This window comes from Elgaria multicarinata, chromosome 8 (genome assembly GCF_023053635.1).
Source record: "Elgaria multicarinata webbii isolate HBS135686 ecotype San Diego chromosome 8, rElgMul1.1.pri, whole genome shotgun sequence".
NCBI lineage: Eukaryota > Metazoa > Chordata > Lepidosauria > Squamata > Anguidae > Elgaria > Elgaria multicarinata.
In genome coordinates, this window is record NC_086178.1 from 77,563,726 (window position 1) to 77,581,320 (window position 17,595).

At 41.2% G+C, this 17,595-nt stretch overlaps 1 protein-coding gene across 6 annotated transcripts in view; it reads left to right on the forward strand.

Moving 5' to 3' along the window:
• MGMT (O-6-methylguanine-DNA methyltransferase) overlaps positions 1-17,595 on the forward strand; it is a 226,452-nt gene that overhangs the window by 195,385 nt on the left and 13,472 nt on the right. For 5 of the 6 annotated variants that reach the window (XM_063132818.1, XM_063132817.1, XM_063132821.1 and 2 more), the window contains exon 5: positions 10,546-10,685. The exons of the other annotated variant lie outside the window; for it this stretch is intronic. In XM_063132818.1, coding sequence (XP_062988888.1) covers positions 10,546-10,685 — 140 coding nt within the window. The remainder of the gene's footprint in view (positions 1-10,545; positions 10,686-17,595) is intronic. 6 annotated transcript variants of the gene reach the window in all.

Below are 17,595 nucleotides of genomic sequence, written 5' to 3' on the forward strand. Positions count from 1 at the left end.
CCTAGAGTTATTGTGGTAGAAGTGACATTTCTGCCCCTAATGAGGGCTAAATTTGGACATAATCAGAAACACTCAAGTAATTGGGTATAGTTTGCAATCCTATACCCAGTTACTTGAGAATTAACTCGATTGAATTCAGTGGGACTGACTTCTGAGTACACGTGTATATGATTAATCTCTTAATCGCCTTTGTTCAGAATATTACACTTACTTGTTTATCAAGTCTCTCTGTGGGAAGCTCTACATTTTTTAAAAAAATATATCAGTCATTTTCAATGATACATCACCGATCAAAGTAGAAGACCAAAGTTCAACATGAACTCAGATTTCCTCCCCATACATATCTTTTGAGAGGCAAAATATCTATTGTGTCCTTTTAAATAAGGAATGGACTTTTGCCTCTCTGCAGCATCCCCCTGTCAGGCAGATTTATCTACAATGTTAGAAGCAGCAGGAACACAGTCTGAGCTGGAGTTAAGGAGGCAACTAAACTTGCCACAGGGAAGAAGAATGAAAGAAAATAATGCAACAGCAACAAAAAGGAGTTAGGGGAGCCTTGATATCTTTCCCATCTGTATCTGACTATGTGATAGGAAAACTTTGCTCTAGTGAATAGTGGATTCTAAGAAATCATTATTGTTTTTTTGAAATTCCCACCCAATCCATAATGCTAGAGTTTTCTATTAGATTGTATGTTTGTAATTGAAATATCTTCATCACCCTTCTGGTTCTCTAAATTTGCCCTATTCAGCAGTGGACTACAACATAGCTCATAAAATAACCATTTGTCTAGAGCTCATATGAATATTTGCAAAAATGAACGGGAAGGAAATGCTCTGAGAGAACTGCAAATACTTTGTGATCCTTAGCATCAGTCCATATAATAAGAGAAACAGGTGCCCAATGCTAAAGAATAGTATTATTGAAGAAGGTGTGTGTGTGTGTGTGTGTGTGTGTGTGTTTGTGTGTACACACACACATGCACTCAATATATACACAACAAATTCATATGAGAGGACTATCCTACTTGGTCATAAAATAACAAATGAAACAAGAACAGGTTTAGAAAAATATAAAACAAGTTAGGGGGATTTGGAAGACTCATGCATATATTTAATACATGATCACTGGTTTCAATGCATTAGTTCACAGTATTATCCTGGAGATGATAACAGGATGACAGATGTAGACCTGAAAGGGAAATCAGGAGTCACATTCAGATGAACAGTGTTTTATCACACACGGTCACTTTGTTGTCTCCCCATCACAATATACAAAAAGCACCATCAGACGAGCGTCTTATTGCACACTCGTTACTGGCCACTCATGGATTTCCGCAGGTCCTTTTCATGATGCTGCGCACGTCCCGCTCCTTTAGCACATTTTTGCATCACAAAAAAAGATCTGGAAAATTTGGGGGTTTGGGCTGTGACAGAAGTTGCCGCCATTTCCTGTTGTGTGCAGGAAAGCAGCGCGTTCCTTGCTTCCTCTTTCTTCCCTGTGTGAAGAAAGAGGAAGCTGTTTGTCCCTATTGTGGGACAGGAGCAGGAGGCAAAACGATGGTAGGGAAATGCAATTTTCCCCTGTCTGATGACACTCAAAAACAATCCAGGAAGTATGAAATTACCTATCTATTCCCATTTTGGAACAACCCAATATATTAAACCATGGTTTGAAATTGTTTTGATATCCTGGCTAGTTCTGAAGCAAGGATAGCATTCATGCTATATCTGTCTTGCTCCCATGCTGCTAGCAACTCAAATCAGCTGGCCTCTTGTTACTGTGGATGTTTTCAGTAGCATCTAAAAAGTCTTGGACCCTGAGGAATCCATTGCTTTAACTATGAAAATAAATGAGGTACTTACCACCTTCCAAAAAATAGGTACTGTGGGCTAGCCTTTCAGCTATACACACATAATGGTGTAAGGGCTGTCAAGTGACCATTTTTGTTTGCTTGATTGCTTGCTAATGCTGCAGGATGATCAATTGGTATATTTGTCAGTGGCAGCAAATAAATGGGGATGTTTCCTTAACAGGCAATCTTTCTGCAGGGTGGGTTCTGAGACTTAGCATTCTGCTTGTTAGTGTGTGGCAGAAAAAGAAATAGTTTGCAACTTGAATTTGTCCAGAGAAAGATGGAGTTATCTAAACTAGGATGCTGCCTTTGGTGGGCTGCAATGGTTACACTTTAGTAATCTTGATACCAGGTTAGCCATTGTGCTGCCTACTTTAGGAGTCTGCTTGTTTCCCAAAAGCTCTCCTTATAGATTCGTAAACAAAAAGATGTTACAAAGACACTGTAAGTATCTGGTATGCTTTCAGTACAAGGAAAGGAGTTCAGTAATGAAATGTCTATGTAGGGGTTAGAGTGTTTGAGTAGGATTGGGGAGACACGAGCTCAAATCCCCAATTCAGTCATGGAGCTCAAGGCTAGTTGTCATCTCTCAACTTAACCTACCTCAAAAGGTTGTAGTGAGGGTAATATGCTGCCTTGAACTCCTTAGATGTGGTAGTTGTGATGGTGATGGTGATGATAACAACAATAATAACATCCCACCCACCCTGTTTGAGTAGTGGGATAAGCCTTCCTTTTGTAACAACAATGCTTCAACAAGGGTTTGTCAAGATCTATAGTAGACTAAATCTGTAGTACATTTTACTGAATATGTCAGTTGTCCAGTTGGCAAAAGTGAGGGCAGTAGAGACTTTCAAGGATATTTATGAACTTGAATTAAATATTTCCCCAGCGTTTTATGTACTTGTGTTTAGGGGATGAATGAGAAATCTGTTTCAGTTCATTTTTTATCAGGATTTACCCAGTTCGCGCAGTTCGGAGCGAACATGAATGCAATCTGTAGTTGAAGTCCATACATTTCCAAACTTGCAATGTAATATAAGGACACACCCACAAAATATGCTAGACAGCATGCATGCATTTGAACATAAAAATGTGTATGTTCATGCAAAAAGATTTTTAAAAACCAAAGCTCACAATCTGATACGGACTCGCGTCGAAATGAGCTACGAAATGGAATTTGAGGACTGTCAGTGAGCTCATGTTTTGTTGATTCACACATCTCTACTTGTGTTGTACTTCGTTTGGCATGATTGCAGTGTGTCAGGGATAGTTAAGGCATAGCCGTGGGGTCTTGTAGAAGACCCCATGCCCGTGCCTTAACTATCTCTGACACAGAGTGATTGGATACTACTTCAGACAGACATTTGTTTCAGACAATTTATAATTAAACTTTGCCATGAGTTTGACATATTTCAGCTGTTTTATACATTTTTGAACTTAAAACATTATAATGAGGGAATGTGGATATCAGGGCACCCTGGCTGTGGAGTGCACCCTGCCAAGGTGCTTTACGCATCCCACTTTTTTTTAATTAACCTATTTTCTTGCCGGCAACTTCGATTGCTGTGAAATAGATTTCTGTTAGTGCTGAAAACTGTGGGTTCAAAGGACTTGTTTCGTTCGTTGGGGCTAAGACCCTGCTTCTGCCATGTACTCAAACTTTTGGGCAGGTTACACCCTTTGTGAGTAGCTATACCTGCCCAGGACAGTTTTTTCAAATTGCCTGGTGGATATGAATTAATGTATGCTATAGGGAATATGGATATGCTAGGCATTTAACAACATCCAAGGTTTGCAGCCATATTGAAAATTGGTGAAGGTTCACCCCATTTTGAGCAGATTATATTTACAGGCACTAACAGAGAGCTTAGTAATAAAAAATATTTGGCACCGTCACAGAGCTGCTTGCCTTAAACGAATTAATGTGTTTGCTGCCTATAGGGTGAAATTAATGTTTTAGATACATTTATAAAATGATGTGCCTATGATTGCAGGGTACTACATTATTTTGTGCTTCAGTGTAGATGCGTGCACACACACTATTACATTTGAAGAATTCATTTGACAAACACTTCAATATATGTCTTATACAGCTTTCTGTCCATTGAATAGATACTTTAGACATCCATTTGCACAATAACATTACTGCTTAACCATCCAGTAACGACTATAGAACAATGCTTTTTTCTCCCTGTAACAGTTCCATCTTACTATTAAGTTTACATATGCCTCTCCTTCTATTCCTAAAGATTTTTATCAAGTTCTAGGCCTACCCATCCAGCCCTTTGTGCTTCATGCTGAGCACTGAATGGGGAGTGGGACAGCCCCCAGACTGGAAAGATTTGGATCTTACCCCCACCACACACACACACACACACACTATAAATTGTCTTATAATGCAATCCTATACGTTTTTACTTGGACATAAGCCCTTCTGATCTCAGTGGGACTTACTCATAGGTAAGGGTGTATAGGATTGCAACCTTAATTTCTTAGTAGTTCTTAGTATGTATGTATATTATATACTACCCAATAATAAGGAATTCCTTAGTATGTATGTACATTATAATAGAAGTTCTCTAGGCAATCACATCACAATAAGAATACAATAAAAGCAACAAATAAAAGCACAACAATAAAATCAAAAGTCAATTAAAACAGAGAGCAAAGAAAGAAAATCACCAAGCCAAAATAATTAAAACAGAGAGCAGAGGGATAAAAACATGGAGAGTTAAACAATAATAAACCCACAGCATAGTTTAAAAGGCCTGGGGAAATAAAAAGGTCTTTGCTTGGTGCCGAAAAGACATTAGAGTAGGCACAGGTTAGGCCTCTCTAGGGAGGGCATTCCATAACAAGGCGGGGCAGGGAACTGCTGAAAATATCCTTTCTCTCATGTCTACTTACTGTAGCTTACTAGTCAGGAATTGTTCTTCCTGTGAACGATTACTACTTGGAAACCTGAGTACACAAGTTTAACACCAACCTTGATAGTTTACAAAGAAATGTTACATTACAATACAGGCTGGAGCCAAATACTGGCCCAGTTAAAGTTCTCTACAGAACTCACAATTCCAAGTTGTTGCTGGTTTTATTGTTGGCTTTTATTGCAATTTGGTTGTGCTCATGTTTTTATCGCTTTTGAATTTTTAACTGTTTATATATTTTATTGTTGTGAGCCGCCTTGGGCCTGAAAGATGGCCGAGAAATTTTTTAAATAAATAAATTGGCGGGCTCCTATTGTGGAGTAGTACCCACTTACTAACTCTGTGGCTTCGGTCCAACAGTGTTGTTCTGTCAGCAGAACGGAAACCGTGGGTAGAACAGATTTCTCCTCCCCAGTCCAGTCCCCCCTGTGTTCTCCCCAAATCTGCTTCAGAGCAGATTTGTGGGGGCTGCAGGGATGAGAAGAAGATGGGGAAACTACACAGTTCCACAAGCGCAACACTGGATTTGGCCTATATAAGCTCCCCTGAAACACAGAGCTGGGCAAGATTTGTTACTGTTTAATCAGCTTTCAGGCACTCAACAAGCAGCAGAATTGGAAAGTGGGGTGGGAGATTTTTTAAAAAGGGGGGAGTCCATTGGAATGAAAAAATTATTTTTTTTCTTTCTTTCTTTTTTAACATCCCGAGAGAGAGTTGGAATTTTTAGATTGAAAAGGTGGGGGAAGCTTAAAGCCTCTGCTCCCAAATCGGGGTCATACATGCTTATTCTGAAGGAAAGAAACCAATCATGTCTAGTTCTGATATGTGTGATTAGAGGAATGTTTTAGTTTGGCCCATAGTTAAGTCTAGGGTAGGGGTGGGCAGAAAATAGATCTCTAGTTGTTTTGGGCTTCCACGTCCCAATATTCCTAATCACTTATCCTGCCAGGGGCTTCTGGGAGTTGAAGCCCCCAAACATGTGAGATCTATCTTCTGCTCACCCCTGTTCTAGGGGGCTTTCCAGGAAGTACAAGCAGCCAGGCAGCTGCAAAGCACAGGAGAACAGGATGTAATTTGTAAAATAAAAAGCACACACAGACACCCTGTTGGCCACCTCATTAAAATAATATAAGTACTGAAGCCCTGCATGCTGAGAAATTTCTCCAAACTTCTCACAATTTTTAGATCCAATTTCTTTTCACCCCTTTCTCCAACGAATGGTCAGAAATAAATGGCTTCAGTATCAGAGGCAGTAAGCCTATATACACCAGTTGCTGGGGAACATGGGTGGGATGGTGCTGCTGCACTATGTCCTGCTTGTGGGTGCCTAGTCAACAGCTGGTTAGCCATTGTGTAAACAGAGCACTGGACTAGAAGGGCCCTTGGTCAGATCCAACATGGGAACATTCCTATGTTCTTAATTAGGTAGAAGAATTCAGCACTGTCCTTGGTGGTCATCACTGCTAACTTATTTCCATTGTAAGAACTGATGATTAATTCTTATGTTCTGTTTCCTCTTCTTAACTGTACTCACCTGTCAGCCAAACTACACATTATGCCAATTCCACACCATGTAGTTGAGACTTTTTACCCCCATGTAAGTATGTGTGGTCCCAAGTCTCTTTTGGAGTCAATGAAAGCTTTTCTTTTTTCTTTTTAAAAACCTGCACCTGAAGGGGGAATATTTCATGGAAAAACAGTGTATGAGGGAATATTTAGCCCTCCCTTCTCAGATTATTGTGGTCCCAATCTAAATCAGACAAGCCTCTGCTACATGCTACATGATTGCCATTTTTTGGCTCTGAAACTAACATTTTCATGTCAACTGCTATTATAAAATCTTCCAGCTTTTGCTTCCATTTAGCTTGTGCTATGGTGATGGTGCATCACTGTTGGGTTGTACAGAAAACATGGGCCAGTTCTACACCTTGTGTCCAGTCATTACGATCCCGTTATGGTAATGCTATATCCCTCTTGCACATTTATACCTCATAAGATACACAATGACATTTGCTGTATTTTGGATAATGTGGAATGAAAAGCAGGATATGACAAAACGAGCTCCTTCAGACGGGGAGAAATCGTGTTTCCCTACTGTCTAGTACCGTTGCTCTGCTCCCCGCTTCACTTCTGCATTAGGGACAAGCTTAAATTACACGGGGAAGTTTGCAGAGACCGCATGGCCCCAATAGAACAATGGAAACAGCACTCTTTATAATGGAACTTTCCTGCACATGGCAGGAAATCCTGACAAATTTGTTAAAAGTCGGGGGTTTTGAGGCTTTTTTTAAAATGGGAAGATTGGCAAATGGAACAGAAGCCACGCAGCAGGATCACTGCATTATCACAATGTCCCGCGAAGAAACATGAGCGGCTAGTCTGATGACGCACTATGAAAGCAGTATATGAAACGTTTAATGTGCCCCAACTGTTATTAGTGCACTTCAGTACCGCTATAAAGCAGAAGTGTAGATCTAGACATGGTCACTACCTGTCCAAAGGAAGTGTTAACCCAGTGGGGAGACTTAGCAGTGCCAGCAGGGAGGGGGCCAGCTGCTGAGGTAGTTGGAAGACTACATTTCCCAGTATGCATCACATGAAAGCTTAAGTCAAGAGCAAACTGATAAGTACCCAGTTTCCAAAATTAATTACCAAAATTCACCATGTAAAATCAAAAGGCAGGCAGACCAGCACATGGGTCAGAGCCAAACATGGAAAGAATTAAGAAATGGAACGGGAAATCTGCTCTCCCCTTGTTACAATTGGATTTCAAATAGGCCTTTCGAAAGAAATGACAGTAAACAAAATCTGTTTGCCTAAGGAAGCTCTCCTAGCAATCAGCTAGTAACACAACTCCGTTTGCTAATGAACCCAAAGCTGTTAATATGGTTTCTTCAGTTAAATTGATTCATGAATTTTGAAGAGAACATTATCTAATGAATTTTCTTTGAATAGAAAGCAATTAAAAGGACAAATCAGTCTGATTAACCCCAAAGTCACCCTAGTGCCACAAATGGTGTACAGTTTGAAATTATATCACAAAAAACTAGAGCAGATTTGCTATCTCTTCGCCCTCTACTAATCCATGTAAATTAATGAACAACAAAGTTAATTTCTTTGATGACCCTTTTCTAGTATCACCTGGATTATGCTGATGTTTAATTTGCTTAATGTTATAATAAAGGCTAAACAGATTTTTTTTTCAATGAAGCGATTATCATTCTGTTCAGTTAAGAAGTGATTTTTATTATTTAAAAGAAACATAAAAGTTTGTGGTTTTCTTTAAGAATAAAAAAATAATGCTTTACCAGACTAAGATGTGAACAACTTTTCTTAAATGATCAGAATAGAAAGGTACCACACACACACCCCTACGAAAACTTCATGCTGGGTGGGGAGTGCTGGGGTGTTAGGACTTTTCTCCGTCTAAACATGCATAGGATTGTGTCCTAAGTGAACTTGCCTTTGTGCTTGGGGAGGTGGGAGAAAGGCAGGAAGAGATTGCAGAAACATCAGCCTAGGGCACAGAATGGGTAAACTTCCAAGTTTGCAGAATCTACTTAGTTTTTAACTAGAACCGCAAGACCTACCACCGGAACCTGGTATCAAATATATAGATTTAAATGACAGAATTCTGAGCGCAGGAATATGCTTTGAGTATCAGAAATGAATAGAGTCCTTACACACAAAAACCCACTTGTAGTTACCCCAAGCTTTCTTCTTTTCAGCTGTATGATTGGGCAGCGGCGGGGGAATTATTTTGCTGCTGCCATTGTTAAAAAATTGGGAAATCCTTGGCGATCCACTACAAATCACCCAAGGGTCTGCCAGTAAATCCAGATCTACTTTCTGTCTCTATCTGGTCTATGGCTCAGTGCAGATGTAAAATTCCTGATCTCCTACCCATGGAATGTTACACCTGCACGTAAGCCATGGTATGCCAATCTCTTCTTTTTTATTTCCCCTCCACAAGTGTTGGGACTATAGCCCTCCTTTCTATGGGTTCTCCTCAGTCACATGGATCTTCCTCTTGCAATACACCTCCTTGGCAATGCCCTCTTGGGTCTGGGCCTTTAAACTTTACAGCAGCTGAGTAGAATGAACTTCCCAGAAAAGGAGCTCCTATAGCATGCCTGTAAAGTTTAAAGTGCTTGTCGTGCATGCACTGGTAACTTCCCGATTAGATTACTGCAATGCACTCCACGTGAGGTTGCCCTTGAAGACAACTCAGAAGTTGCAGCTAGTGCAAAATGCAGCAGTTAGACTACTGACCGGTACATCCCACAAAGGCCATATAACACCGGTCTTAAAGGAATTGCACAAGCTGCCTATACGCTTCCGGTTGGAATTCAAGGTGTTGGCAATGACATTTAAAGTCCTAAATGGCCCAGGACCTCGATACTTGAGGGAGTGCGTCTCCCTATATATGCCTGCCCGAGACTTGAGATCTGTTGGAGGAGCCTTCTTCCGCGTCCCACCAACTCAAGACATATGCTATGGTGGAACATGGGAGAGGGCTTTCTCGGTTGTGGCACCCTGGCTGTGGAATACCCTCCCTTGAGGCCAGAGTGGTGCCGGCACTGGCCTCATTTTGAAGCCAAGTTGAAGCATGGCTTTTTAACAAAGCCTTTGATGACTAAATTCACCAAGGTTGCATATAGTTTTAATAGTTTTGTTTCTATTGCTTTTAAATTTTATGCTGGTTTTAGCTTGATTAATGGTTTAATTTTGTTTTTTAATTTCTATATTTATTGTTTTAAACTGTTTGTATGATTTCACCTGTACGCTGCCAGTGATATAAGGCAGGATACAAATGTTTTAATAAATAGTGTATCTGTGTCTCTTCCCTATGTCAAAGAAAGGTAATGCAGGTACATCCGTGTTCTGTTGTGTTGCCGGCTGGGTAAATGCAGCCAAGCACGGTTTGATGCAACTGTGTTCTCTCCTCTTCTCTACCTTCTGAAGTCAGACCATGTCTGGTCACCCAGAGGCAAGTTTTAATCACCATAGATGAGTGTCTCATTATCAGCCTGCAGCAACATAAAAAGCTTTTTTTGCTTCACTCCATGCCTTATTAACAACAATATGAAAATCAAGGGTAACTAGACAGCAAATGAATAAGTATTTCATTTCTAATGAGAGTTTCCCATTTAAATATGCAGCATATACTCTGAGACACCACATCCAGTCGTTACATTTTCTGATATCTAGAATGCTGAGCGGTAGCTTGGGGCCTTTGCTAAAAATAAAAATAAAAATTTAAAAAAATTCAGTCAACCAGGGTCTGCTGGCTCTAGGGCTTCTTTTCCGGTGTGACCCAGCTGAAGTTTGAAATTAGGAGATACAAGAGCTTTTATAAAATAGGTGCTGCCAGTTATTCTCTTCCCCCCCCTCTTTTTTTTTAATTTGACTGTATGCTAATTTATACTCTGCCAATTTAATGGGAAAGCACATTGTATGCGTTAACAGGATAATTGTACTGGAAGCAAATTAAAAATATAGGAAAATCAAAGCCTTGAATGCCTTTTTAATAGTGATCAATTACTTGAAGCGCACTCTCTAATAATCATGAATTTAAATATAGAACACAATAATAGAACTGATTGCTGTGCTAATTCGAAAGAGAAAATGTTGCTGTTCATACCCTAGTTTAAATGTCAGTCTTCCTGACTATTTTTATCTTGGTAGGTTTTTTAAAAAAATATTAAGGCATGCTTCGGAACAGTGTGTTGCTTCTTCATGTTTTTCCCCCTCTTTCAGCTTCATTCACCAGAGAAGTGTTGTGGACCCTGTTGAGAGATGTGAAATTTGGAGAAGCAGTTTCTTACAAGCAATTAGCAGACCTGGCAGGCAACAGCAAAGCAGCCAGAGCAGTAGGAGGAGCAATGAGAAGCAATCCTGTAAGTTCATGTCAACTTTAAAATAAAGTTGATGGAAGATGGTGGTTTTAGATAGAAAGCTAAATGTCATTAGATTAAATATATCTGCTGTGAAAACTACTCTACTATGAGTAATAAGGTCAGTAAGTGTTTTTAATCAGCATTAATGCATAAACCAGTTTAATATGATTTATTTCCCCATCATTTATTTGAAATAGGAGTACTGCATTTATTTTAATGCATCAACCTATACAAATTTAGTCCGTTTTCTTTTTTTTTCTTTTTCTTCTTCTTGTTTCAAGTAGGAGGCTTATGTTTTATGGATAGGGACTTGTTCCACTCAGTGATGAGATCTCCTGTTAGGCTGTAATAGCATTAGAGAGGTTGGGAAGTATCACATTTTTTTTCATCACCTGAAAACAGTTCTGGTTACATGAGCTCATATGGTGCGAAAGGGCAAAATACCACCTGCATTCCTCAAGGAACACATTCGACTTGGATCCATGGTGTGTCAGGTTCTGGATTTTGGGTGCCAGGCACGTTCCTGCCTCCTCCACACCATGAGTCAGAAAGTCACTGTCTCTCTATTCCTATGGCATAGTTCCATTAAAGGCTATGAATCTCACCAATTTAGGCAATGTAGAACATGGCCTTTTAGTTGTAGAGCGCTGGGGATATAATTATAAATTACTTTAGCCATTTTTTGCCCCATTAGTGACGTGTGTCTGACAATTGCCTCAGATATTTTTTAATTTCAGATTATTATCTTGGCATGAGAATTGGCTGACATTTATGACTGTGACCTATGTTGTAAGTGTGAAGCTATCTAGGTGCTGGCACAAAGCTTTCGGATGACCTTACTGATTTGCTTTCATTATCAAAGGTTGAGGGAGGAAAACGGCTTTCGGCCTTCCAGTGCTGCTGTGGTTTGCATTTGAAAGCATACTAATCTTTATGAAATAAACCCCTAAATAGTGGACACCATATATTTTCTTTGTAACATTAATAGTATTTTGGTGCACTAGCTGATGGCAAAGGACTGCAGACTTTTGAACTTCGTGTACTAACATCAGAGCTAACGGGTCATTGGTATCAATCAAGTATCGCTAATATTGGCTAGAGAATGGCAGAAGCCACCAGGACCTAATTTAAACTAGAATTCATCCTCAATCCCAGAAACTGTTTCCTACGCCAGGGCTCAATCCTAGAACTCAAGAAGTATTTTTTTGTTAAGTGCTTTTGAGTATGTCTTTCCATCACTATCTGTAGCAAAAACCCACATTCAAACATTGGAGATTGAATACTAGGTCATATGGGGCAACTTAGGGCTTTGCTAGACCTGCCAGGATAAGCCGGTAGGGAGGCGGGGCAACGGCACGCTGACGTTAGTGCGCGCCGCCCAGGCTTCCAGACGCGGGACGTGCAGGGACGTCGGGATCCCTGCAGCGTCCACCATTTTTTTTTAAGTTTAAAGGGGCCACGTGCGGCCCAAAGACTGCGGAGAAGGTAAGGGTTTTTTTTAGTTAACCCCCCCCATCCGCTCCTGATCCCTTCCTGATCTTTCTCTCCCTCCGTATCCCGTGTGTCATCTCTCCTCCTTCTCCCTCCGTGTGTGTGTGTGTGTGTGTGTACTGTGTCATCTGTGCTCCTTCTCCCTCCGTGTGTGTGTGTGTTCTGTGTCGTCTGTGCTCCTTCTCCCTCCGTGTGTGTGTGTGTTCTGTGTCGTCTGTGCTCCTTCTCCCTCCCTCCGTGTGTGTGTGTGTGTGTGTCCTGTGTCATCTGTGCTCCTTCTCCCTCCCTCCGTGTGTGTGTGTGTGTGTGTGTCCTGTGTCATCTGTGCTCCCTTCTCCCCCCCCCCCCGGCCGATGGGCACAGCGCTCAGCGCTGTGGCCAGTCCGCGGCTTTTTTCAGCTACTCGTGAGTAAGCGAGTAGCCGCAAAAAGCCACGGAAGTCTCTAGACGTTCCGTAGCTCCGGCCTCAGGCCGGAGCTGCGGAAAAGGCGTGCCATAAGCACCTTCGCTTATGGCGCCTTAGAGGAGGCTTCAGTGCGGCCTGGAGCCGGATTCCCCTGTGCGTCATGTGGAAGCACAGCAGGGAAACCGGCTCTCAAGATGCGCTAAGGCCTTGTCTAGGAACGCCCTTAGGTAACGGAAACTCTAGAATAGTGATCCTCACTGTTTTTTGAGCTACTTTGGCTCCAGGTACAACCACCAGGGCCACTTAGGGACCTGTGCATTGCATCATTGCAGCTAGCCAATCATGTTGCTCTTTGCGTCTTGAGCTCCTCCCCCACCGTAGCTAATTGGCTGATTGCTCCTGCATTCTCCTCTTCCCTCTTTCCAGCCTTACAGCTGACAAACAGCAGGTCTCCTGATCCCCCACCCTCAAAGCCTTCAACAGAAGCCCAGATCACAGCAGCCAGCCCACTGCTAAAGCAAACAACAAGTCAAAGCTAGAGAGCCTCTGCTGAATGTGAGCACTTCTTGCATGAAGAGAGAGGCAGAGGCCTGCAGTTGAGGTTAATGAGTGCTGCCAGTGGCCCTCGATCCTTGCAGTGTAGAAGGGTGCATAAGCCCTATTCTCTGCCCCTCCACAAGACCCTGTAGCTGCCGCTGCAAACAATATTGAAAAAAACATGGCTACATGGCTAATGCTGGAAAAGACACAGCACCACCAAGTGCTTGGCGATACCACTGCCATTTCTCATTCTCAGAAACACCCCCTTCTCCCATCTGCCAGTCACCTCCCTGCTCCTTTTCACTGAATTTTAAAGCATCCTCCTTGTGAGAGGATGCTCTATGAGTCAGGACTTTTATGGCAGGAACCCAGAAGGTTCAAACATATCAGACCGGCTCTGGCCTGCTTGCATTGGCTGCCTGTATGTTTTCGAGCCAGTTGTAACCTATAAAGTTCTAACCTATAAAGCTTTACACAGCTCGGGACCACAATACCTGATGGAACGCCTTTCCTGACATGAACCTACCCATACACTACGTTCCTACTCCAAGGGAAGCTCAGACGATGGCAAAAAGGGAGAGGGCCTTTTCAGTGGTGGCCCCTCAATTATGGAATTATCTCCCTAACGAGGCCCGCCTGGCGCCAATGTTGCTATCTTTTCGGCTCCAAGTTAAAACTTTTCTCTTTTCCGAGGTATTTAGCAATATGCGATGAGCTTCATCAATCCTGGATCTGTTTTTATCGTTGTTTCTAAAGTTGTTTTTGTGTATGTTGTTTTTTGTGGTTTAAAATTTTGTATGTTGTTTTTAATTGTTTTAATCTTATGTAAACTGCCCAGAGAGCTTTGGATATAGTGTAGTATAGAAATGTAATAAATAATAATAACCCTAGAGCAATCTGTGAGTGATTGCCAGATTCTCCCAATTAGAAGATGATCTGCTCTTTTGGAGAGTTCTATGGCTGTTTTTCTTTCTGTCAGCTCTGTGAATACTTCTGACTGCTGCTTCCAGGAGGCAGAGGAGCAGAGCTTTTAAAAATAAAAGAACTACTTACTACCTCCAGGAGGCAGAGAAGCTGGCTTTTTAAAAGCACATGAGAACAACTAGAGGGGGGCGGGGTCTGAGGCAACTATTCAATTATTACATTTTAATAGGAGGAATTACCTTTGAAAAGTAAATTAAATTGCCTGATTGGGGTGAATGGTGGAGGATAGTAACTACAGTGCACATCTTAAATGAAACAGAATGAACAACGTGAGTTATTGTGGAAAGTCAATTTTAATTGCCTACTTGGGGGAAGGGTGCAGGATATGCCTGTGTGTGTGTGTGTATGTGTGTGTGTATGCATTTGGGGCCAAAAGGGTGGTGCACCTTTGTACTAAAAGGAACTGATTTGTAGTGTCAGCACAATGTAGCCATATGCAGGCATTCAGCCTCCTCCCTTGAGGGCTAAAAGTGTCCCTGCCCACTCAGTCCCAACCTTCACAGGTTGAGGGAGAAGGTCTAAAGGAGCTTCTATTCGCATTCATTGGCAGTCCTACAGATGTTTTGGCCTACAACTCCCTAGCCAGCATAGCCAAGCATGAGGGATTATTCTCTATTGTGGCATCCAGACTGTGGAATGCCCTCCCCTTGGAGGCCCGACTGGTGCCAACACTGATTTTATTTTGACGCCAAGTAAAAACATGGCTTTTTAACAAAGCCTTTGATGGTTAAATCCACTAAGATGGCAAATTGTTTTAACTGCTTTTACTGCTTTTAAATTATATATTGTTTTAACTTGGTTCATGGTTTAATTTGTGTTTAACTGTGCATTTTTATTGTTTTATACTGTATGCTTTTATCTGTATGCCGCTCTGAGATCTTAATGATATAGGGCGGGATACAAATGTTTTAAATTAAATAAATAAAACATCTGGATGGCTGCATGTTGCCCATCCCTGTTCCACACAATCAGTCATGAATCCTGATAAAGCAAACTTCGCAGTCACATGTGGGCTTCTCCTTGCATTCAAGGAAACATGAATATTTTACTGCTCAGCTTCATCCCTTGGGGAGGGACTTGAAAGCACGCTCACAAACCCTTCCCACTTTTAGCCCTCACGCAATAAGGCTGAATGCCTCAGCAGGGCTTCTGATCTAGCAGAGCATTTCCGGAGGTGGAACGGGGAATCAGGCCATTTTTGCCGATTTCCCTGGCCTCTTGGAGCCCTCAGTACCTCTTCCCCATATAAACTACTTCAGAGGGTTGGGGGACCCTCTGAAGAGCATAGTGGTGGCACTGGGACAGGCAGTATAGTGGGGAATATTGTATCCAACTCTATTAAACACAATGTCGCTGAAATCCAATAAAAGCAGCAGCAGAAATAAGTCATATAGTCCAGAATCTCTTAAGGTAGGATCCAGCTGGACCATAGTTCTGCTGCAAGGGAACAGCAGGAATTTTCACACCTCTGCCTACAGTTTATGTACTTTGAATTGGACCTTTAAAACTTTACATATAACGCACTTAACATCTGGAACATAGACGGGAATGTGTAGCTCTCCAGCTGTTGGAGTGCAATTTCTATCAGCCCTAGCCAATAGATGATGGGAGTTGCAGTCCAACGACATCTGGAAAGCCATATGTTCGCCATCTGTGTTCAAGATATTAAGTGAATTACCTGATTTAGAATATTGAGCAAAATTCTCTCCAGTGGTGTAGGTTTCAGAGCACACACAAAGCTCCATTTTGATAGAGAAGCAGTTCCATGAATGGATGACTTTGCATGCCTAGATCTGTGCTCTGTGTTGAAGTGAATCTGATGTGTATGCTCTGGAGCCTATGGCTCACAAGAGATTGCTAAATGAGTATTTTACTCTTGAACAGTAATTTACACATTACTGCTGCACCTGGTTGTATTCACAGAATGTATTGCAACCACTGTGTATTAAACGTTTATATTTCTGCAGATATGTATCCAAGTATAATTTTATATTTTAAAAACAAGATATATTTTAAAACATGATTTCCTGTGTCTCTGAAGTTCTGGTGTCTCTAGAAATCAGAGTTTTGAAAGCCTGTGAATTTATATAATATTCCTGATTTGTTTGTTTAAAAATAAAAAAGGTGTGCTTTCACTCTGCAGATCTTGCCCACTTAATTTCTGGAGTGTGCATTCTACAGGTCTCCTTTTGTAGTTTGGTTGATTCACATAATTCATACATTGACCTTCAACTTTATGAGAAGGTGGAAAAGGTGCCGGCAGCAGCCGAGAGATGCAACATCTATGCTTTAAATTATGCCAAGGACATGGTGGAGATGGCTCACCTTTTTGTGAAGAAAAACTTCAAATAGTTTACTGCAGTTTAGATTGATTGTGAGGGCTGCAGTCCTCAAAGGGAACCCATAAAGTTCAATTAAAAATCTCATTAGAATAGTATAGGAAGATCAAAAAGAAATCATACAGACCCATGGGGATTGGGGAAATGTTGGGCTGATTAGTCCAAGACCATCATAAATGACTCTTCTATGACTTAAATAAGGTATCTTCTGAAGTCTGTGAATAGCAGCAGTAGCTGTATAGTATTTTTCCCCATTCTATATGCTTATGTTATTATTCAAGCTAAAAGCTGATGCTGACATCGATCTAGCATAAGTGAAGTGTGTTATTCAGTCAAAATGTTTAAAACATTCAGGAGTGAATGGAGTAATTGTGCATTTAAGAGAAGATTGTGAAGCATTGATTTGGAATGTGGTAACGCACATAAACCTAGTTGTGCATTAATTCCTTAGGTGGCTAGCAATAAACTGGAACACACGCTGGTTCATATTACAGTATTTGTTTCTATCAGAGAACAGGGGGAGAAAAAGCAATAGGACATGAGCAAACCGAAAGATTATTTTTTGCTAAGTGTGATTTCTGTTGTATGTTACAACTTGATATTTCAGCTGTTTCCATTATGGCCTCAGTGATCTATTTTTGACAGTTTGGCAGCTTTCTGTAACTATTCAGTCTATCAACCAGTATAATAGGATGGTCAGTTTTCCACTGTATCAAATTGAAAACCCCTAACAAACAGCGCATCACAGTTGTACAACATTCTGTTCCATCCTCAGACTGAAATTGCTAAATGCAGTTCAAAAGCAATCAATACATTGCGCAGGGAGTTTTTTTCCTCACCTTTTTCTAAACAAACACATTATTGAGGAGTTAGTTTATTCACAGATTGCCACGAGCGTTAATGACCACCCTGAGTCTTGTTCTGCCAGTCACCTAGCTGGCTGTTGATAAAGATTTAGCATCATGTTCTAAGTGTCAGGCCTGTCAGTGGTGCTGAACCATTTGACCAGAAGAAAAAACGCAGAGGGAGCTATTGATTACAGCTTCTCAGTGTCACTTGTTCACCAGGATTTAGGTATTGATGAGGCTGCGAGTGAAAACAAGCTCTTTCCCTTGTGGGCCTCTACCCAGAAGAACAAAAGCGAAGTTGG